At 41.2% G+C, this 23,305-nt stretch overlaps 1 protein-coding gene across 1 annotated transcript in view; it reads left to right on the forward strand.

Annotated features, from left to right (window-relative positions):
- trappc11 (trafficking protein particle complex subunit 11) overlaps positions 1-23,305 on the forward strand; it is a 172,304-nt gene that overhangs the window by 110,019 nt on the left and 38,980 nt on the right. The window contains 5 exon segments of the mRNA XM_061685194.1: positions 5,752-5,933; positions 6,045-6,193; positions 18,958-19,079; positions 19,261-19,380; positions 19,451-19,516. Coding sequence (XP_061541178.1) covers positions 5,752-5,933; positions 6,045-6,193; positions 18,958-19,079; positions 19,261-19,380; positions 19,451-19,516 — 639 coding nt within the window.

Here is a 23,305-nt window from a genome sequence, read left to right on the forward strand (position 1 = left end):
CATGCTACCGACGAGGGGAATGCTTTTTTGTATTTTTATTTTACTGTTTTACTATGCTGTCTGCTGCTAGGTAGATCTTATAACTGCCTGACCTGGATAAATGAAGGTTAAAATAAAAATTAATGAAATGCAAAAGAAAGTATTTTTATGAAATGTGACTCAAACTCAAACTTTATTCATCAGAATCAACAAACAACATGTTTGCATTAATGTGAAAGGTGATACTGAGATCTCGACTGCAGTAAACGGGGCAGGTCTGGCTCAAAAGCGGTGGTTTTAATGCGCAAGATGTCACGCAGGTGGGAGTCACTTCGTCTTGTCCTCACGCGGTTCTTATTCATGTTCATGACTGAGAATGTCTTCTCACACAAGTATGTCGAGCCAAACAAGCTCAACATTTTCTTAGCAAATGTACGAATCTCTTGGAACCTGTCTTTATCCAGCTGCTGGTAAAAGTTGACAAGAGGGAGTTGTTGGTACCGGCTGCGACACTCTGTGTCACACTGCAGCTCAATGAGCTCCAGCTGCAGGTGGGCTGGAACGTCACCGAGATCCACGGAAACGGTTTGGCACATAGAACTTTTTGGTGAATAATACAATGGAGTTTTGTAGCTTTACCTCCTTCTTCGCTTACTTTGTGACACACTAGGGTTGATAATCCACTGTGCTCGCCAACCATGGGAGGTGCACCATCCGTAATAATCCCCGTGATTTTATTCCACTTTAATTTGATGTCATGTACGGCGGAACAAACAGAAGCAAATAAATATTTCCCTCTTGTTTGGTCCTTAAGGCTCTGGAGGTCAAGTAGCTCTTCACGCATGTTCATTTCACTGTCCACGTCCTCTAAAAAAAATCAGTAACTGAGCGCTGTCGGATGCATCCGTGCTTTCGTCACAGGCTCACGAAAAAAATTCAATCTCCACTCCTTTTGCGTCCAACTGTCTCTTAATATCAGAAGATATTAATATCACAGTGCTACGAGCCAGGAAAACATTGACGAACTGTTGCTTTTTCTCAGGACAAATGTTCTCCACCATTTTCATCACACAGTCTTTAATAAATTCACCCTCAGTAAAAGGTTTGCAGTGCTTGGCAATCAGCGTTGCCACCTCATAGCTTGCCTTTGTTGTATTTTCATTCGACTCACTGGCTCTTGTGAAAAAGTGTTGCTGTGCCGTTAAACCAGCTTCCAGTTGCTTAAATTTTTCACTGCGTTCGTTCCCAGTTGTCGTAATTAGCATGTTCCGTCTGGTCGTGCCTCTTTATATTGAACTCCTTGAACACAGCCACAGTCTCTTGGCAAATTAGGCAGACGCAGTTGTTTCGAAACTCAGTGAAAAAATATTCAGACTTCCATTTGTCCTGGAAACGTCGGCCCTCGCTATCAACTTTCCTTTTCTTACTTCCAGTTGCCATTTTAGAAATGGGCAAAACACAGATCATGCGCAAAACGGCCCCGCGAGAGTTCAGCCACAAGTTTACTGCCATCCTGTGGTGAAATATAAAATTGCGCGTGTATTTTGTACTGCCGGGCCACAGATTATTGGTTTTATGACAGAGGCTTCGGGCCAGTGGAAATATGAACACGGCCGGACTTTGGGCATGTCATGCCCTACAGTAAAGCAAGCATTTTTTAATTCATGCAACCAGGTTATTGTTTAGTTCCCTGACTCAAAGTTTTCAGTTTGTTTTTCAATTGACCTATAACCAATAACCAATTTTTTCAATTGGTTATAGGTCACATTAAAGGTCAGCGTGATGAGATTTGTTTTTCTTGATACCTGTAAAACCTTTACAAACTATAACTGCCATTTTGAGGCGCTTACATAGCAATTATACAGCAGTTTAATCGCTAAATGCAACTTGGAATGTGTTGTCTGCGTTTTGAATCTAGCCTCTCCCCCATCTTTGGCTATTGTCTATTTTCGGCTGTGAGGTAACAAATGGCACACCTGCCGTTCATTCTGTGTTCGCTTATGCACGCACAAACACAACTCGTTTGATTTATTGCAGTGTATTTTGCTATTTGACCATGTTTTATAGTGTGGCAGCTGGTTGGAGTGATGGCGCGAGCAGTAATAAGAGCTTTTTTCAAGCACTAAAATAGCTATACTAAACCATTGAATCCTCGAGACTAGGCATCGAAACGGAACTGACATTTTTTAATTTGAACGTTTCCCGGAGAACTGCAACGTTAGTCCTGGTTCCAATCGGTTCTCGATTCTCGATGCCCAAGCCTAATTAAGATATCAACTCACAGGTTCTTACAGATGTTTAGACACTATAAAAGCATCCCACCGCACCACTCATCAGTAGCACCGCCTTGCTCATTTCCCACATCCTGTCCTGCCCTGCCTTTTTTTTGTCTTCTCTCATCTTGTCCTATCGGTTAGTTGCTGCATGTCTTCATCGAGTGCCCCCCCTGTCCACAAGACAAATACCACAGTTTGACTTTCTAATGTTACTTGAGCGGCACGGTGGACGACTGGTTAGAGCGTCAGCCTCACAGTTCTGAAGAGCGGGGTTCAATCCCCGGCCCCGCCTGTGTGGCGTTTGCATGTTCTCCCTGTGCCTGCGGACTCCGGTTTCCTCCCACATACCAAAAACATGCATGGTAGGTTAATTTCAAACTCTAAATTGCCCGTAGGTGTGAATGTGAGTGTGAATAGTTGTTTGTTTGTATGTGCCCTGCGATTGGCTGGCAAACAGTTCAGGGTGTACCCCGCCTCCTGCCCGATGATAGCTGGGATAGGCTCCAGCACGCCCGCGGCCCTAGTGAGGAGAAGCGGCTCAGAAAATGGATGTATGGTTGGCTGTTACTTGAAGTCAAATATCTATTCTGTCTAACTATTGTTCTGCTGTGGTTCGCACGCCTATTCCCCTTGTCCGTTCTGTCTCTCGGTCTATCCCCTAAAACCCTTTTCAGTCCAGCTGCATTTTCAATAAACATCAGAATGATTAAAAAATAATAATAATAAGCAGCGTAATTACCGTAATTTCTCATGCATATTGCAAAATTGTCAAACGTCAATAGTGCGCATTATACATGGGTATAGGCGAAAATGAGGGAGAAAAAAAAAAATTTTTTATAATTGTATGCCGCCATCTTGAGGTTATGAAAAAAGCTGTATACTTTCATTCCAATATGCCACCGTCACCTAGCAGTTATGAGAAAGCTGGACACTTTCATTCTAATATGCCACCTCCACCTAGAGGTTATGAAAATGTTGTAGGCTTCACTTTCATTCCAATATCTCAGGGGTACCAATGACTGCATATATGTACAGTTGTGCTCGTCAGTTTACATACCCTGGCAGAATTTTGGGAAATATAGTTTTTTTTAAAATGATGACTGAACACAACCATCATTACTTTCTTAATGGTTATGTTTTGTTTAATGGTAATGCTTTTCTGAAATGTTTTGTCAGTTTCCCATTAAAATTAAATTAAGTGTTTTGCCTGGCCCTTCATGTTTTCTTTAAAGAATTGTGCCCATCTTACAAATTCTGCTTGAGTAATCAAACATATGAGCACAACTGTGTGTTTTTTCATTTACTAAATAAAAGTAACTGTGAATATCAAAATAAGAGCAAGTAAATAAAAAGAAAGTATTACGTGTTAAAATAAAGCGCCTAACTTCAGAATAATTCTTCGAAAAAAACTTAGCAAGGCTAACAATGATAGCTATTTGCAAGATGTGAGCAATACAAGGCATGTGTAGGAATGGATGGTGTCTTGCTGCAGCTTTCATTGTCCGTGAACTATCTGCTCCAATTGTGATTACGTTTTATAGAACTCCCCATTCCTCTGCCACAGAGAGAAAATACTCTGCAGATTTCAGCATACTGTCTGGTGATGTCTTCTGCACAGCTAGGGCAAAAGACTGTAGATGCCATGTTCTGTGTGTGACATCAGTAATGTGTGCAGTAACGCTGATGTAATTTGTATTCCTAAAGGACATCCAATGATCCCCAGTCAGAGCCACATATTGAGCTTTCTGCAATACATCCAATTTTGCGTGCTTTTCGATATCATAAAGTTGTTGCATTTTGTCTGAAAAAGTCTTTCTGCATGGTAATTGAAAACTTGGATCGCATGTCGATATCTGTAGCACATTTTCTAATCCTTTGTCTTTTACTAGTAATAGTGGTCTACAGTCCAGCGCAATCCAGTTTGCGAGTGAATTTGTGATTTTCTCGGCTGTTGATTTACAGTTTTGGTCCTGAATCTGGTTGAGTTTGGTTTGCCCACAGCTCTTAGAGCTTGTACCGTGACTGCTAGCGCTAACAGCTCCAGCTCTTCCTGTGCTTGCTCCGACATGCTTTGTATTTAGACGGTACGCAAACTCCTTTTTCCGTAATCTGCACAAAAGCATGCTTTTTTTGCGGCTTCCATAGGGAGTTTTTTTTTTTACAATTATTATTACATTTGCCTCCCAACAGTCTATTCCTCCATCGTGTTAGCCGTGAGTCATGTCACAATAGTATTGTTAGTGTTGAGTTTCTGTTGCCAGGGGAACGAACCGGTTAGAGTGAGGGAACACTCTACGGGAAGTGACGTGTGGTGTATGTGTTACAAGCCGTTGTGTAATGTATTGGATAGAAATGTTATGTCAGTATAAAAAAGCAAGCAAGTCAATACTTTATCCATCCATTCTGTATAGTCAGGAAGAACAGAACAGAATGAAGCAAGCCACATAGAGATATGGTTATCCACGCTCTGACGTGTGCATCTGTGTAATTAGTGTACCATGAAATGGTGCACTGACGGACAGAGGTTCCGCGTTTGTTTGGAAAGCCAAGTGCGATTAAAATGTGTCAATATTTTTCACACGCTATTTCTTCGTAATTAATCGTGATTAACGCGTTAAAGTCCCACCACTTATATATACATACCAGTTTGTATTTCCAATCTGCTCTGCGCGATATTGTGTCTGCTTTTTCAAGCGTTCTCTGTCACATTGACCCATAGTAGTGAGCACCTTCCAACATCTGTTTGCAGCTATTAAATGTAGTCGCCTAGCAGCCGTCAAAGACATCCTCCGATGTCCTGATCGACTCAAACATGTAGGGTTTGACCTCAAGTCTACTTCCTGCCAGCCTTGCGGTTGATAGTCACTGCACCAGGATGTCTCAAAATCAGGAATGTTCAGGAATGTGCTCAGTAAAACCCAGGTTTTTGCCAATTTATGGTTGACAACTTGCTGTAAATGACATGTATTACAAAACAATGCAATGAAAATTTTGAATTTAACCTACCGCCATAAAATCCTTACACTCTGACCTTTCAAGGTAGAAAACATTTTGAAAGGATTTATGTTGGTCTCGTTTTTTTAACATCCCAAAAACCTGGCATTTGAACAGAGGTGTGTAGACTTATATCCGCTTTATTTGAAAGAGGCTGCATTGAATGACTAGGAGAACACAAAAGAAGATAGCATAAGTTTGCTACATTTTGGATTACTCAAGAAACAAATGCAATTTGGACCAGACTTATGCAATTATGGTGTGCTTGCAATAAAGTAAAATGGTAAATGGACTGCACTTATATAGCACTTATATCCACATTATCACAGTCTCTAAAGTGCTTTACAAAGCCTCACATTCACCCATTCAAGCACACATTCATACACCAAAGTAAACAGGCAGCACAACTAATTAACTAAGGTATGAGCATGGAGTAGTGTACAGTACTATTTTGCAAATGTGCTAGTTAGAGTAAATATTTTATTTTATTTCTGTCTGTCAGATGACAGGTGTAGAGATCATGCTTGGCAGTGGGAGTGGTCGCTGTCTGTTTCTGAGATGGAGAGGGGCAGGTGGAGACGCAGCCACAACCCAAGAGTTCCTGCAGTCTAACAGGTCATCATATTGTCGTGATCCCGAGGAAGATTTGGATTGGGATTGCATGACCATCCTACAAAATACCATGTGAGACTGAGATTATGGTTTCCTCCTTTAATAAATTCATCACTCCGCACTTTGCTACTTACTGTAATTATCTGTTGAGATCTGTATTTCAATTGTTAATGTGTTGTCCAGGATCATCTCCAGAGTTCCAAAGATCTATGTAGAGCTGAGTCATCAGCCTCCTGCTCTTAGCAATGAAATGTACTGTATTCACTTTACGGTCCAATCACTGGAGGAGGCCGTAGCCAAGGATGTGAAACTGACTGCAGGACTCAAACCCGGTAAATTTACTCAAATTACATTACATTGTGAGCTCATCTTACGCACTGAGCAACTGAATTTTACGTCTTTTAAATTTAGGAAAGTTTTGGTCAATTTAATATACAGTATGCTTTTATAATCCAGTTGCACTATTTGTAAGTATTTCTTCACTCTGCTCTTTAGTTTGCATGCATTCTCACAACGAAGTCATCCAGGTCATTTCATTCTCAGGGCATTGAATCGAGTGCAACTGGACTGTTCCGGTTGAACACACGACCAGAATTCCGACAATGAACAAATCACAATCGATCATGTTTTTGTGCCAAAATGAAATAAATAGAAATTAACTGGAATAAAATCGGAACCCAGTTAAAAGGAATTAGTTAATCAAAATGTAAAAGTATATCGATAGACCTCTTCATAAAGTTTTTAAGCCATAGGCACCAGGGTACATCAGTGTGACAGAAAGTGAGTACCTAACAGTGACAAAAAAACAACTCTAAACCAATCCAGAGTAACCGTTGCGCGAGGAGGATAAATCAAGGGGATGTCATAACTCAGGGGTTAGCAATCTTTGTGACATGGAGTTCCAGTTTGAAATTTTCTTAACGATTGTGCCATTATCAACTTTAACGCAAAGTTAAATTGTGACTCAAAATCCACATTTACAACATACCAACATACTGTACAGTACATCCAGCTTCCCATGTTTCGCAATGTAATGCCCTGTGATTTTTAGCAGTGGTAACAACAATGAGGGCGCTAGCTTGTTCAACAGTGTTTTTTTTTTTTTTTTTAAATAATTCTGAACCACAATTCAAAAGCAAAGTCTGATTTTCACTGGTTAATTTTCATTACATTTTTCTTTATTATTACTTGTGTCAGACTCAAGTTATTTCTGTGGGTTTTTCTTTTATTAAAAGAGGGGTCCCAACAATTTTGTCCATGTGTATGATGTATTTGGTGCATGCAATGTGTCAATCACGTCTCCAGTCAGACCGGTGCCGAATGGTTGATGACACCTGTGATGCTAATTAGAGGATACACCTTGTTTGAACATGTCCCTATGGTGATTTTTTTTTCAGTCTTTTCTAGGGGTACCGTGATTTTTCTCCAGGCCTGTTACATTAGTTTTTTTTTTTTGTTTTTTTTTAAATAAGTAGAACCACAATTCAAAAGCAGTGTCTGATTTCCATTGGTTAACTTTCATTATTTTATTATATGTAGCTTATATTGGTTTTGAAAAAAAGCATAATTAATTTAGAAACGAGATTAGTCGGAAGTGAGTGCCTGCGTTCACTTCCGGTTTAGTTCGACATACGTTTAACGTTAAAATCAAACCATATCTGTCTTGTAAAGGGGCACCACATCTCTTTTTAGATGTGTAAAATTTAGGAAAAAGGGACGAAAAACCTCCATCAGTCTCATAATCTAGAAGGCTGCTACATTTATGAAATACGAGTTCTCAACGACAGCGGCTTCACTATTAAACACAAAACACACACAAAACACAAGAAGTATAATTTCATAGAAAATGTAATTATATCTAAAGGGAAATCTACAGGGAAACACTATGGAGGGATTTAACTACAGAACAAAGGACAAACAAACATTGATAAAAGAAAGAAAAATAGGCCTACGAAAAGGGAAATAGGACATCGTGTGTTGCTGGGCTATAAATGTGCGCGTGGACTGGGTTGAGTCATAGCGAGAGAGAGCAAAGTTGGGATTTGTGTGAAGAGAATATTTTTCCCAGACTTATTAGGCACTAATCTTGTACATTCTGACAACCATTGTTGTGCTAACTCATGACCGTAGATCAGATCGTCTTTGGGGATGGTCTATAAGCATATAGAATGATTGTTTAAACTTTAGTCTTGGCAAATCAATTGTTTATTGTAACATTTCATACTGTTTGGCTTCAAATCAGGATAAACAGTTCTCCAAGTCTCGCAGCTGGACCTGTAAAGCTGACACAATGACACAGATATCAAGGCATACATTTGGAATATTTCTCCAGGGTTCGTCAAATATCAAAACAGATATTTATTTTCAGTTAAAGAAACTTCGAATGAGTTCACAAGTTTGCATTAACTCTCAACCGCTAGCGGGTGTCATTCGCGTTACAGCGATGTTCCCAGTGTAGAGCGGGTCTAGCAACCTTTTGGTCGCTATCAGTTTTGCACATCAAAAGGGTTTTTGTTGAGAGGAACCCAGGTTTCGAGGGAACTGTTAATTAGTTTTGGGTCCAGGCGTCATTTGGTGGCCGTCTTGCACAGCGGGGCGGCTTGGAAGAACGCACTTTATGAAGTTGGGGGCGGGGGGGCGGGGTGCTATGACAACCGGGCCATAGTCACTACTTGTATATAATTTCATTATTATTTTCATTTTTTAAAAAATATTACTTTTGTCAGATTCATGTTATTTCGGTGACCACTGTGGGATTTTCTTTCATTAACAGTACTGATGCACCGAAATTATAATTCTTGACCGAAACTGAAAACCAAAACTGAGAAACCCAAGGGTGAAAGCCGAAACTATCAATCAATCAACCAAACTTTATTTGTAAGTGCTTTTTATACAAAAAAATGCAACACAAAGCACTTTTCATTAATTCAAATATAAAAATAAATCAAACCCACCAATTATTAATTATAAACCTATGCCAATTATGAGTAAAAATTGCATTCATGGCTGTGACTGCAGAGCTGATAACCTATAGAAATTCACTTCCAGAACAACTGGTCTGAATTTCCATATTTTTAAAATTATGTCTAGAACATTACTGCTTGACAGTTATTGCAGTACATTTTCTAATAGGCATTTAAAAAATCTGTACACTGTTAAATTTCACAACATAATGATTACTCACTAAATTGAGGTTGTTGATCAATTATGGCTTCAATATTTATTTGAAAGTATTGCCTCAACCTTGAAATGGCGGATGCATTTGCAGCCACAATGTCTGGCTATTTTTGTATTACCTGTGTCCACTATTGCTGCTGAAATTATGCAAATTTCCCCGTTGTGAGAATAATAAAGGTTACCTGATATTAATGTACTTTTAAATTATGGGTTCATTTTCTAAAGTGACGTAGCAGCGGTGACGTACTAATTTGTTTCCGGTCCCTGTTATGGCTGTCAAGCATTGTATATTATAGCATTTTCCTCTATATACACATACTAATTTGCCTGCTATTTTGCGCTTCAACGTTGGCTAATTTCCACCATAACGCGGTACTGTACCACCACCCAATCACTTATTTTGTTTTGCCGCTTCATGCGATAGTTTAGCGATAAGCAAGGTGTTGCCGTCTGTCTCTTGTCTTATCCTCCACCTGTCCTTCATTATAACGACACTTGTCCAAAAGTGGAGGTTATTCACTGTTATGGAGGCGACGTTCGCCTCCAGCGGCTCCACATCGTATTTAGCCAAGTTAGTTGTAGCGCGAAGGTAAGCTGGGACGGCGCAAAATAGCATGCAACCAGCATTCCCCTTACCCGAACAGCGGAAAGCTGCGAGGTCGGACGAAAATAAGGTCGCTCCGTTTGGGCTAGTAGCCGCTAGCATGATGACGGAAAGGTCACGCGATTCCCATAATTCATTGCGACAGCCGACGTGCATGTCTTATTACAGTAAAAATTACGTTTATTTTCATTATCGTGTGTTTATGTTACCAGTAGTTTGTTGAATACACAGTACACTATATTGCCAAAATATGATTTTAAGTGATCTTATTCTAAATCCATATGATTAATATGATCTTGGTCGACCCTTTGCAGCTGCAACAGCTTCAACTCTTGTGGGAAGGCCTTCAACAAGGTTTAGGAGTTAGTTTATGGGACATTTTGTCCATTCTTCCAAGAGCATATTTGTGAGGTCGCATACTGATTATGGACGAGAAGGCCTGGCTCATTGTCCACTCGAAATCAACCCAAAGGTGTGCTATCAGATTGAGGGCAGGACTTTGTGCAGCCCAGTCAAGTTCATCCATACCAGATTCTCTCATCTATGTCTTTATCGACCTTGCTTTGTGCACTGGTACACAGGCATGTTGGAACAGGAAGGGGTCATCCCCAAACTGTTTGACTGTCCAAAATCGTTTTGTATGCTGAAGCGTTCAGAGTTCCTTTCACTGGACCTCAGGGGCTAATATTTTGGACATTTCCAACTTTTTTGGAACCGTTTAGAGATGGCCCCTTCCTGTTCTAACATGACTGCGCACCAGTGCACAAATCAAGGTTCATAAAGACATGGATGAGACAGTTTGATGTGTATGAACTTGACTGGCCTGCACAGTCCTGACCTCAACCCTATAGGACACTTTGGGATGAATGAGAGGAGAGACTGAAAGCCAGGCCTTCTCGTCCCACATCAGTGTGTACCCTCACAAATGCGCGTCTGGTAAAATGGTCATAAATTCCCATAAACACACTCCTAAACCTTGCGCAGTTCCAGAAGAGTTCATCCATCTATTAAATGTTATAATTGGAGAGGGTGGACCAATGTCATATTCAACCCTATAGATTAAGAATGGGATATCACTTAAATTCATATCTGAGTCAAGGCAGGTGAGGGAATACTTTTGGCAATATAGTGTATATGTTAGTTAACATTTATGGCTGATTTATGGCACGATCAAACAGTGAGTGTAAGTTGTGTGTGTAATAAAGTGACCTCCCGGTCAATTCAACTGGATATTCAGCAATGCTCTGTAGGGCATTACTTGTTCATAGTAAAATATTATTTACTCTGAAGTGTACACACTCGCATGTACCGGCCATCAGTGTTTAACATGTGACATATTATTTTTGTAGTTTTATTTCGGTGAAAAGTCTTTCGGTCCACAATTGAACTTTTGGGCTATAATTCGACCAAAACATTTCTCATCACTAATTAACAGAGGAGTACCAACAATTTTGTCCACAGCGTGTAATTTGCGGTCTTTAGCTAGAGGGTACCTCTCGAATCCCAGCTCCACTGTTTATAGTTATCAGTCATTCATTCTCATATCACAAAGTCAAACATCCCTCTGTTTCATTTTTGTTTCCCTCTTTTTTTAAATCAGCATTTCGTTTTCATGTATCACATACATCCATATATTTTTGTGGAGTATAAAATAAATTTGGCATTTATAAAGAACTGGATTGTGTGCTGCGTGTCCATCCATTTTCTACTGCATATCCGGGTCGGGTCGCGGGGGCAGTAGCTTTAGCAGGGACGCCCAGACTTTGCTCTCCCCAGCCACTTCATCCAGCTCCTCCGGGGAGATCCCGAGGCGTTCCCATGCCAGCCGAAGGACGTAGTCTCTCCAGCGTGTCCTGGGTCGTCCCCGGAATACCTCACCGGGGAGGCGTCCGGGAGGCATCCGAATCAGATGCCGAAGCCACCTCATCTGGCTCCTCTCGATGTGGAGGAGCAGCGACTCTACTCTGAGATCCTCCCGGATGACCGAGCTTCTCGCCCTATCTCTAAGGGAGAACCCGGACACCCTGCGGAGGAAACTCATTTCGGCTGCTTGTATCCGGGATCTTGTTCTTTCGGTCACAACCCACAGCTCGTGACCATAGGTGAGGGTAGGAACGTAGATCGACCAGTAAATTGAGAGCTTCGCCTTTCGGCTTATCTCCTTTTTTACCACAACGGACCAATACAAAGTCCACATCACTGCAGATGCTGCACCGACCCGCCTGTCGATTTCTCCCGTTCCATTCTTCCCTCACTCGTAAACAATGACCCCAAGATACTTGAACTCCTCCACTTGGGGCAGGATCTCATCCCCGATCTGGAGAGGGCATGCCACCCTTTTCCGACTGAGGACCATAGTGTCAGATTTGGAGGTGCTGATTCTCATCCCAGCAGCTTCACACTCGGCTGTGAACTGCTCCAGTGAGAGTTGGAGGTAACGGCTTGATGAAGCCAACAGAACCACATCATCTGCAATACTGAGGCCCCCAAACCGGACCCCCTCTACACCTCGGCTGCGCCGAGAAATTCTGTCCATAAAAGTTATGAACAGAATCGGTGACAAAGGGCAGCCTTGGCGGAGTCCAACCCTCACCAGGAATGAGTCCGACTTAATGCCGGATATGCGGACCAAACTCTGACTCCGGTCGTACAGGGACCGAACAACCCAGTATCAGGGTGTTCGTTACCCCATACTCCCGAAGCACCCTCCACAGGACTCCCCGAGGGACACGGTCTAACGCCCTCTCCAAGTCCACAAAACACACGTAGACTGGTTGGGCAAACTCCCATGCATCCTCGAGGACACTGCCGAGGGTGTAGAGCTGGTCCACTGTTCCACGGCCAGGACGAAAACCACACTGCTGAATCTGAGATTCGACTTCCAGACGGACCCTTCTCTCCAGCACCCCTGAATAGACCTTACCAGGGAGGCTGAGGAGTGTCATCCCCCTGTAGTTGGAACACACCCTCCAGTCCCCCTTCTTAAAAAGGGGGACCACCACCCCAGTCTGCCAATCCAGAGGCACTGTCCCCGATGTCCACGCGATGTTGCAGAGGCGTGTCAACCAGGACAGGCCCACAACATCCAGAGCCTTTAGGAACTCCGGGCGAATCTCATCCACCCCCGGGGCCCTGCCACCGAGGAGCTTTTTAATTACCTCGGTGACCTCAAACCCAGAGATAGGCGAGCCCGCCTCAGAGAACCCACACTCTGCTTCCTCATGGGAAGGCGTGTCGGTGTAATTGAAGAGTTCTTCGAAGTATTCGCCCCACCGACTCACAACGTCCCGAGTCGAGGTCATCAGTGCCCCATCCCCACTATACACAGTGTTGGTGGTGCACTGCTTTCCTCTCCTGAAACGCCGGATGGTGGACCAAAATTTCCTCGAAGCCGTCCGGAATCTTTCTCCATGGCCTCACCGAACTCCTCCCATACCCGGGTTTTTGCTTCAGCGACCACCAGAGCTGCATTCCGCTTGGCCAGCCGGTGCCCATCAGCTGCCTCAGGATTCCCACAGGCCAAAAAGGCCCGATAGGACTCCTTCAGCTTGACGGCATCCCTCACCGTTCGTGTCCAGGTTCGGGGATTGCCGCCACCTTATGGCCACAGCTACGGTCGGCCGCCTCAGCAATGGAGGCACGGAACATGTTCCACTCGGACTCGATGTCCCCCGCCTCCGCCGGAACATGACCAAAGTTCTGTCGGAGGTTTGAGTTGAAACTCCTTCTGACAGGGGATTCTGCCAGACGTTCCCAGCAGACCCTCACAATACGTTTGGGCCTGCCACGTCGGACCGGCATCTTCCCCCACCATCGGAGCCAACTCACCACCGGCAGAACGATGGAGTCCCCAGCGGGAGCACTCTCCATCACCCTCTCCAAGGACTCCAAAAAGGGTGGGTACTCTGAACTGCTGTTTGGTGCATAGGCACAAACAACAGTCAGGACCCGTCCCCCCACCCGAAGGCGGAGGGAGGCTACCGTCTCGTCCACCTGGGGAACCCCAATGTACAGGCGCCAAGCCGAGGGGCAATAAGTATATCCCACACCTGCTCGGCGCCTCTCACTGTGGTCAACTCCAGAGTGGAAAAGAGTCCAACCGCTCTCGAGAGGACTGGTACCAGAGCCCAAGCTGTGTTTGGAGGCGAGTCTGACTATATCTAGTCGGAATTTCTCGACCTCACACACCAGCTCTGGCTCCTTCCCTGCCAGAGAGGTGACATTCCACGTCCCTAGAGCCAGCTTCTGTAGCCGGGGATTGGATCGCCAAGGTCCCCGCCTTCGGCCACCGCCCAGCTCACACTGCACCCAACCCCTATGGCCCCTCCCACAGGTGGTGAGCCCATGGGAAGGGGGACCCATGTTACCCTTTCGGGCTGTGCCCGGCCGGACCCCATGGGTGCAGGCCCGGCCACCAGGCGCTCGCCTACGAGCCCCACCACCAAGCCTGGCTCCAGTGGGGGGCCCCGGTGACCCGCATCCGGTCAAGGGAAAACAAAGTCCATTGTTTGTCGTCATCATTAGGGATCTTTGAGCCGTGCTTTGTCTGGTCCCTCACCTAGGACCTGTTTGTCATGGGTGACCCTGCCAGGGGCATAAAGCCCCAGACAACTTAGCTCCTAGGATCACTGGGACACACAAACCCCTCCACCACGACAAGGTGACGGCTCAAGGAGGGGTGTGCTGTGTGTCACAAATGAATATAAGCTTCTTTATTCAAGAACAACTTCTATACAGATGTCGCAGACCTTACATAAAATAGTTTTTTTCTGCAGTTTTATCCCTCCATTAGATGAAAACCCATGTTGTTCCCCATTATGATTTGTATCGTGTATTGTTAAAAATACAGTACATACACACATAATAGATACACTCCAACTAGACCTGTGTGTTCGAAGTGCAATGCAGGTGTTCTACTTTGATCTTGCCACTAATTAATTAGACGTTAATACAGGGCTGTCCTTGAGATATGAATTCAACTCGTTCTGTGACCATACTCCTAACTCAGATTACTCTGATCTCAAAACAACTTCATCCATTGAAATGAATGGTAATGCAATTAAACTATTTGACCCCCCAAAACATGTTTCTAATGAGGGAAAAAATGGCACTTAACAGTATTGTGCTGAATAAAAAACAGCAATAACATAAAATAGAATGTAAACAATATAACATCTTTAAATGTAAAGAGTTAGTTTTACACTTTGAACCATTGCACTCAACAGTATTCTACCATATAAAAAAACAGCAATAACAACATAAAATAGAATGTAAACAATATAACTTCTTAAAATGTGAAGTGTTAAAACTGTTTTTCACTTGGAAAATGTGCACTCAATAGTATTGTGCTGAATGAAAAACAGCAATAACATAATAAAATAGAATGTAAACAATATAACATCTTTAAATGTAAAGAGTTCATTTTTCACTGAGAAATACTTTCTTAGGACCCATGGTTTGAAAAAAGTTATTTCGTCCAAAAAGCACAGGAAATTCCAGTACACAACACCACTGTACCTAATGTATTGTCCCAAGCAAATCGGAGCGAATCGGTGGTTACCGGCCATTGTGTAGTCTGCTGGCGCCATCTGTCGGTGGGGGGTTGGTAGCGCACTCATTACTCCTAATCTGGGTTGCAAAACAAAAAGTATGCCAATTGATGGCACGTACCTCGAAAAGCTCATAAATCGGGCCACTCATATCTCAAGGCACTACTGTATAAAACAAAGCCGCTTGAAGAATGCCGCTCCAATGGCATTCTGCATTTTAACCCATATCAGATCAGTTTGCATGTCAAAATAATTGAAGAGTGTTGCCTGAAGAGGAAATGCCCCTGAAATGGTTGTTTCAACAAGACAACAACCCCCAAAACACCAGTAAGCGAGCAGCCACTTTTTTCCAGACCAATAAAATGAAATTTATGTCGTGCCCAACTCAATCCCCAGACCTTAATCCAGTTTAAAAAAAAAATAAAAAAATTTAAAAACTTGTGGCGTGACTAGGAACAGGCCAATTACTGGTTTGACAATATACTGCGGTTTTAAAAATGTCATGGTTTTGAAACCGTTAAAGCTTTCCATCACAGTACAAGGCTATGAGTTTTTTTTTTTTTTTTTTTTTTGTCTTCAGTGAAAGTGCAGACGGCGGCACGGTAGCTGACTGGTTAGAGCAGTCAGCCTCACAGTTCTGAGGACCCGGGTTCAATCCCCGGTCCCGCCTGTGTGGAGTTTGCATGTTCTCCCCGTGCCTGCATGGGTTTTCTCCGGGCACTCTGGTTTCCTCCCACATCCCAAAAACATGCATTAATTGGAGACTCTAAATTGCCCGTAGGTGTGAATGTGAGTGTGAATGGTTGTTTGTTTGTATGTGCCCTGTGATTGGCTGGCAACCAGTTCAGGGTGGAACCCACCTCCTGCCCGATGACAGCTGCCTCAGAAAATGGATGGATGAAAGTACCGACCAACGGAAGTGCACAGCCTATGTGCTATTATGAATCCCACTTGTTTGTTTGTTTGTTTTCAGAAAAAAATAATATATATATATTTATTTAATATATATTAATATATATAATTATTAATTATTATTAATATTATTATTATTAATAATTATATACATAATTATTAATATATATTTATATATATATTTTTTTTTTGCTGTAGTTTTTTTTTTACATATTTAACACAGATTGCATACATTTTTATTTAATTTAGATTTTTTTTTTTACAGAATTTTAGTATTTTTTTATTGTTGAGTTGCAGGTTTCGCTTACTTAAGGTACAGTGCTGCATTCATTTTGATTTGATTTAGTTATTCACACATGGTACACTTTTATTATTTGACCAAATATACTCTATATTCTGTTAAAAAATGAAAGATTGTGTTGAATGGAAAATGTTATTTACCCAAATATTTCAAAACAATACATTTTAGAGTTGTAATTGCAATACTGCAATAACGCGATATCGCAATATTTTTGCTCAAGGTTATCATACCGGTGCTGTGAAAAAGTATTGGCACCCTTCTCAAATTCTTATATTTTTGCATAGTTTCCCCACTTTGTTTAGGATAATCAATCAAATGTAACCACCAGACAAATATAACCCAAGTGATCTTAAAATGCTGTTTTTAATTGCTGATATGATTATTAAAAGTTGCCTGTGTGGAAAAGTAATGCCCCCTAATCCTAATGACTGGTTGGGCCAACCTCACCATCCTCAGCAGCAGCAACAACTGAAATCAATAATTTTCCATAATTGCCAAGACGTCTTTCATATATCTGTGGAGATATTTTGGCCCACTCTTCCTTGCAGAATTGTTCGAATTCAGCAAAAACGGAGGGTTTTCGAGCATGAATGGCCTTTTTAAAGTCATGCCACTACATTTCAATCAGATTCAAGTCTGGACTAAGACTAAGCCACTCCAAAACCTTCATTTTTATTTTTTCTTATGTTTTATTTATTCTTGTAAGCCATTCGTTTTGGATCGTTATCCTGATGCAGAACCTAAGTGCGCTTCAGCTTGAGGTCACAAACTGATTACTGAACATTCTCTTTTCCATCAGTCACAGCAAGTTGTCCAGTTTCTGAAGGAACTATCAGCCCAAATCATCACACTACCACCACCATGTTTGACTGTTGGTATGATATTCTTTTTCTGAAATGCTGTGCTACATTTACGCCAGATGTAACGAGATACACACCTTCCAAAAAACTCACCTTTTATCTCATCAGTCCATATAATATTCTCCTAAAAGTCTTTCAGACTTTACTCAGATGATTATTATTTTTTTTTTTTGCAAAAGTAAGATGAGTCTTTATGTTCTTTTTGGACAGCAATGGTTTTCGCCTTGTAACTCTGCCATGGCTGCCTTTTTTGCCTAATAAATTCCTTATTGTTGTGTCATGAACATTGATCTTAACTGAGGCAAGGGAGGCCTTCAGTTCTTTCGAAATTGTCCTGAGTTCTTTTGTGACCTCCTGGATGAGTCATTGCTGTTCTCTTGGAGTAATCTTTGTAGGCTGGCCACTCCTGGGAAGGTTCACCACTGTTCCATGTTTTCTCCATGTGAGGATAATGGCTCTCCCTATGGTTCGCTGGAATCCTAAACGTTAGAATTGGCTTTTGTAACCCTTTCCGGATTTATAGAGGTCAATTACTTTATTTCTCGGCTGTTCTGGAATTTCTTTGGATCGTGTCATTTTGTTACAGCTTTGTTAGATCTTTGGATATACAGATTCTGTATAAGGGATTTCTTCATTTAACAGGTCTGGAGGTAATCAGGCTTGGGTGTGATCAGTGAAAATTAGCCATAATTAATTCATGATTTAACAAGGGGGTAATTACATTTTCACACAGGGCCAGGTAACTTTGAATATTTTTTTTTCCCTTAATAAAAAAAATTAAAAACAGCATTTTAAGTTCTCTTGGGTTATGTTTGTCTGATATTTGCATTTGTTTGATGATCCGAAACATTAAAGTTTGGAAACTATGCAAAAATATCAGAATTTGAAAAGGGGGCCAATACTTTTTCACGGCACTGTACCATCAGAATCTGATACTGGCCCATGCCTAAGGGTGACATTATGCTGTTTGATGCAAAACCAAGAAATGCTGCAGAATTGTAGAATGTTGTCAAATCATCCTGGGCTGGAATACCTGTTCACAGCTGCAAGAAGTTGGTTGAAATGTTAAATAATTCACATGAATGCGCATTCCTAAATATTTTTTTAGTTCATACAATATTCCATTGCAACGAAAAATTTAGACACTGCCATTTTTTTCAGTCGCCCAATTATGAAAAATTTACTTTAATTTTTTTTTTATTTGAATGTAATGTGCATTGTTCCCAATGCATTGAAATAAAAATTGTTACTGTGGACCCCCGCTATTTGCTAAAAACGTACCAGGCTGAACCACGAATAGCCAAAATCTGCAAATTATTGTGGGCCATAATAATTGCACTAGAATTTCTTAAATAGACCCCCAGAAATTCTTGAATAAGTGGGGATGAACTGCCAATAAGCGTATCTGGTGTTGGTTCCCCCCCCCCCCCAAAAAAGAATTTATTATTATTATTTTTTTTTTAAATTGGAAAAACTCTGGGGTGGGATCTGCAAATAGGTGAATCAGCGGGTGCCGAACCGTGAATATGAATACGTTTTCTGTATAAGGAGTTTGAGCTTTACTCATATACTGTAGTAGAAAACACTGCTATTGTTGTTAATACAACTATACAACTTAATGTTGTGATTTTAATACACTTCTAGTTTTCTGTGTGTTGTGGCTTATTTGATCATTCATATTGTTGTTTTATAGGCCAAGATGCCAATTTAAGTCAGACTACCCATGTGATGCTTGATAACTCCAAGGCTTGTGATGATACTACACCTCCTCTGCTCCCTGACATATTTCTGGGGAATTTGAAACCAGGCGAAAAGGTTCAAATACTTCCGTTTGATTTTTGGAAGTAAACTCATCCCTGTTGCATGTTGCTTTAGGAGATACAGTATATCTCATGATCCAGTTGATTGATATATACATGACTATGCAGTTAAACAATCATACAATTCAGACTTGAATTTTCCTTATGGCATTAATAAAAACTACTTTTGTCTCTAGCTCAACAGATGTGTATATGTGACATGTTTGACAACTGGACCAAGGCTGTTTCTGTTCCACGTAGCTTACAGCATTGATGTAACTGTGGATGGACAACAGATAGTATGCAAATGTCAGAAGGTAACAGAAAAGTAATTGTTTTAAATGCACCACCTATTTTCTTCTTAGCATTTATTCTTGTGTGTTCCAGGATGAAACTGTCACCATTGAGACATTGGTCCCATTTGAAGTTTCTGCCAGCTTTCTGTCAACCAAGGTCTGTCACTTTATTTTGATACAGTGGAACCTCTGTTCACGAAAGCCCCAGTTCATGAACACTTTGATTACGAACAACATTTTCAAATAACGTTTGCCTTAGTTCTCGTACTGCGCTTAGGTTCATGGACAGTCGCAGCATTGACGCAGAAGGCTTCAGTTGTTAATTTTCTCACCCCGCCTAAACATTCATGCGCCACAGATTCCATGTATCTTTGCTTTCTGTTCTATATTAGTCCTAACTATGGCTCAGAAGAAACAGAAAACTGCCAGCAATAGTGTCATTAGGAACACTCATTGTAGTACTATTGAAAAAAAGAAGAAAATAATTGCTAAATATGAGAATGATTTACATGTTTTGATCTTGCTGTGCAGTTTAGGTTGGGGAAATCTTAACCTCTGGGCTTTTTTTAAGAAAAAGGCAATCTATACATGTACAACCCCCCATTCCAATGAATCGTGGACATTGTGTAAAACAAATAAAATAGCAATATGGAATAGGTCATGGGATAGCTCGAATAAGAATTTGGAATGGTTCCAGTGGGTCGAGAAATAAGGAAACTGGAGGTAACTTTTTTTACATTTTGAATTTCATGCATTTTTTTAAATCTAGGGAATTTCCGCAATTGGGAATGGTTTTAGATATGGCTTTATTGATCTGAACACAAAGTTGGAGTGGTTTGAATTGGTCGAGAAATAAGGAAACTGAAGGTCAAATTTGAATTTCATGCTTGTATGTTTAAAATTTAAGCAATCTTATCAATTTGGAATAGTTCATGGGGTGGCTTGAATGAACTGACAATGTTGAAGTTGGAATGTTTCAAATTGGTTTAGAGATAAGGAAACGAGTTAAAGTTGTAAAAATTTAGAATTTCAAGCTTTTATTTTGAAAAGCAAGGGAATTTTAGAAATCTGAAAAAATTTTGGGTATTTTATCATGGGAAAATGTGGAATATGGGTACTGTGGCAATTTAGGGAATGTGGAAAATATTTTGTAGTTTGAATAGTTTGAATCGGACAAGAAATGTAGAAGGAAGAGGGAATAATGTAAACTATGTGTTATTGTGGGGGAAATGTGTGTATTTTAATGTGTGGAAACGTGAAATGTTGGTGAAAATTCAGAATTTTGTTAATGTGGCAATTTGGGGTATGTGGAAAATATTTTTGTAGTTGGAATGGTTTGAATCGATCAAGAAATGTAGGAGGAGGGAATAATGTAAACCGTATCGGTGCGGGGGAAAATATGGGTATTCTAATATGGGAAAATATTGGTGAAAATTTTTTAATTTTGGTATTATGGGAATTTTAGGAATGTGGAAAATATTTTGTAGTTGAAATGGCTTGAATCGGTCAATAAGTGTTGGAGGAGGAGGAAAGAATATGGAATAGTATATTAATGTGTGTTAATGTACTATTACACTACTATGGAATAGAATATTAATGTGGGGAAATGTGGGTATTATAATGTGGGAAAATGTGAAATGTGGGTGAAAACTGGAATTTTGGGAATGTGGAAAATATTTTATAGTTGGAATGGGTTAAATCGGTTGAGAAATGTAGGACGACAAGGGAGTTATGTACAACCCCAATTTGAATGAAGTTGGGACGTTGTGTTAAACATAAATAAAAACAGAATACAATGATTTGCAAATCATATTCAACCTATATTTAATTGAATACACTACAAAGACAAGCTATTTAATGTTCAAACTGGTAAACTATTGTTTTTAGCAAATAATAATTAACTTGGAATTTTATGGCTGCAACATGTTTAAAAAAAGCTGGGACGGGTGGGAAAAAGACTGAGAAAGTTGAGGAATGCTCATCAAACACCTGTTTGGAACATTCCACAGGTGAACAGGCTAATTGGGCAATCTTGACACCCTAACAGGCAATCTTGACACCCTAACAGGTGGGTGTCAAGATTGGGTATAAAAGGAGCTGGGACTGGGTCATATTTACCACAGTGTTAGATCACCTATTTTTTAACAACATTCAATAAATGTTTGGGAACTGAGGACACTAATTGTTGAATCTTTGTAGGTGGAATTCTTTCCCATTCTTGCTTGATGTACACCTTCAGCTGTTCAACAGACCGGGGTCTCCGTTGTCGTATTTTACACTTCATAATGCGCCACACATTTTCAATGAGAAACAGGTCTGGACTGCAAGCAGGCCAATCTACTGCCCGCACTCTTTTACTAAAAAGCCACCCCGTTGTAACACGTGCAGAATGTGGTTTGGCATTGTTTTGTTGAAATAAGCAGGGGGGTCCATGAAAAAGACGTTGCTTAGATGGCAGCATATGTTTCTCTAAAACCTGTATGTACCTTTCAGCATTAATGGTGCCTTCACAGATGTGCAAGTTACCCATGCCTTTGCCACTAACACAGCCACATACCATCACAGATGCTGGCTTTTGAACTTTGAGTCAATAACAGTCCAGATGGTTCTTTTCCTCTTTGGCCCGGAGGACACGACATCCACAATTTCCAAAAACAAGTTGTAATGTGGACTCGTCGGACCACAGAAAACTTTTCCACTTTGCATCAGTCAATCTTAGATGAGCTCGGGCCCAGAGAAGCCGGCGGCGTTTCTGGTTGTTGTTGATAAAAGGCTTTTGCTTTGCATAGTAGTGTTTTAAGTTGCACTTATGGATGTAGCGCCGAACTATATTTCCTGACATTGGTTTTCAGAAGTGTTCCTGAGCCCATGCGGTGATATCCTTTACACATTGATGTCGTTTTTTGATGCCGTGCCGCCTGAGGGATGAAGTTCACAGGCATTCAAAGTTGGTTTTCGGCCTTGCCGCTTACATGCAGTGATTTCTCCAGATTCTCTGAACCTTTTGATGATATTATGGACCGTAGATGATGAAATCCCTAAATTCCTTGAAATTGTACATTGAGGAACATTGTCGTTAAACTGTTCGACTATTTTCTCACCCACTTGTTCACAAAGAGGTTAACCTTGCCCCAGCTTTGCTTGTGAATGACTGAGCAATTCAGGGAAGCTCCTTTTATACCCAATCATGGCACCCACCTGTTCCCAATTAGCCTGTTCACCTGTGGGATGTTCCAAGCAGGTGTTTGATGAGCATTCCTCAACTTTCTCAGTCTTTTTTGCCACCTGTCCCAGCTTTTCTGGAACGTGTTGTAGCCATAAAATTCTAAGTTAATGATTAGTTGCTAAAAACAATAAAATACTTTGAGCATTAAATATCTCGTCTTTTGTAGTGTATTTAATTAAATACAGGTTGAACATGATTTGCAAATCATTGTATTCTGTTTTTATTTGTTTAACACAACGTCCCAACTTCATTGGAATTGGGGTTGTACAAGCATTACAGGCAAACGCACGTAAAGAACAAGATATAGGGCAAATGACTGAACTCGTAATGCGAGTGTGAAATGAGTTGCAGCATAGTGAGAGAGGATAAAGCTGGGACTTGTGTGAGATTGCTAAACAACCCCAAGTTACTCTTCACCGATTTGTACTTTCTAGTAATCACTGCAATGTTTTACTCGCGATCGTAGATCGCCTGGTATGGAGATGGTCTTTCTCAGTTGTCTCAGGAGGAAAGGAGGCCAGTATACCGTATTTTCACCACGCTCTTAAAAGTCTTAAAATTTCTCCAAAATGGACGGGGGGCGCCTTATAATGCGGCGCGCCTTATGCGTGCAGCGAATTCCAACATCTATAAATGTTGTGTGATGAGCGCTCCGCTCGATTTTTAAGCATTTCCTGCTGACACGCTGCTTACGCAGAGGAAAAGCGGACGTGGCTGAGG

Source organism: Phycodurus eques, chromosome 9 (genome assembly GCF_024500275.1).
Source record: "Phycodurus eques isolate BA_2022a chromosome 9, UOR_Pequ_1.1, whole genome shotgun sequence".
NCBI classification, from domain to species: domain Eukaryota; kingdom Metazoa; phylum Chordata; class Actinopteri; order Syngnathiformes; family Syngnathidae; genus Phycodurus; species Phycodurus eques.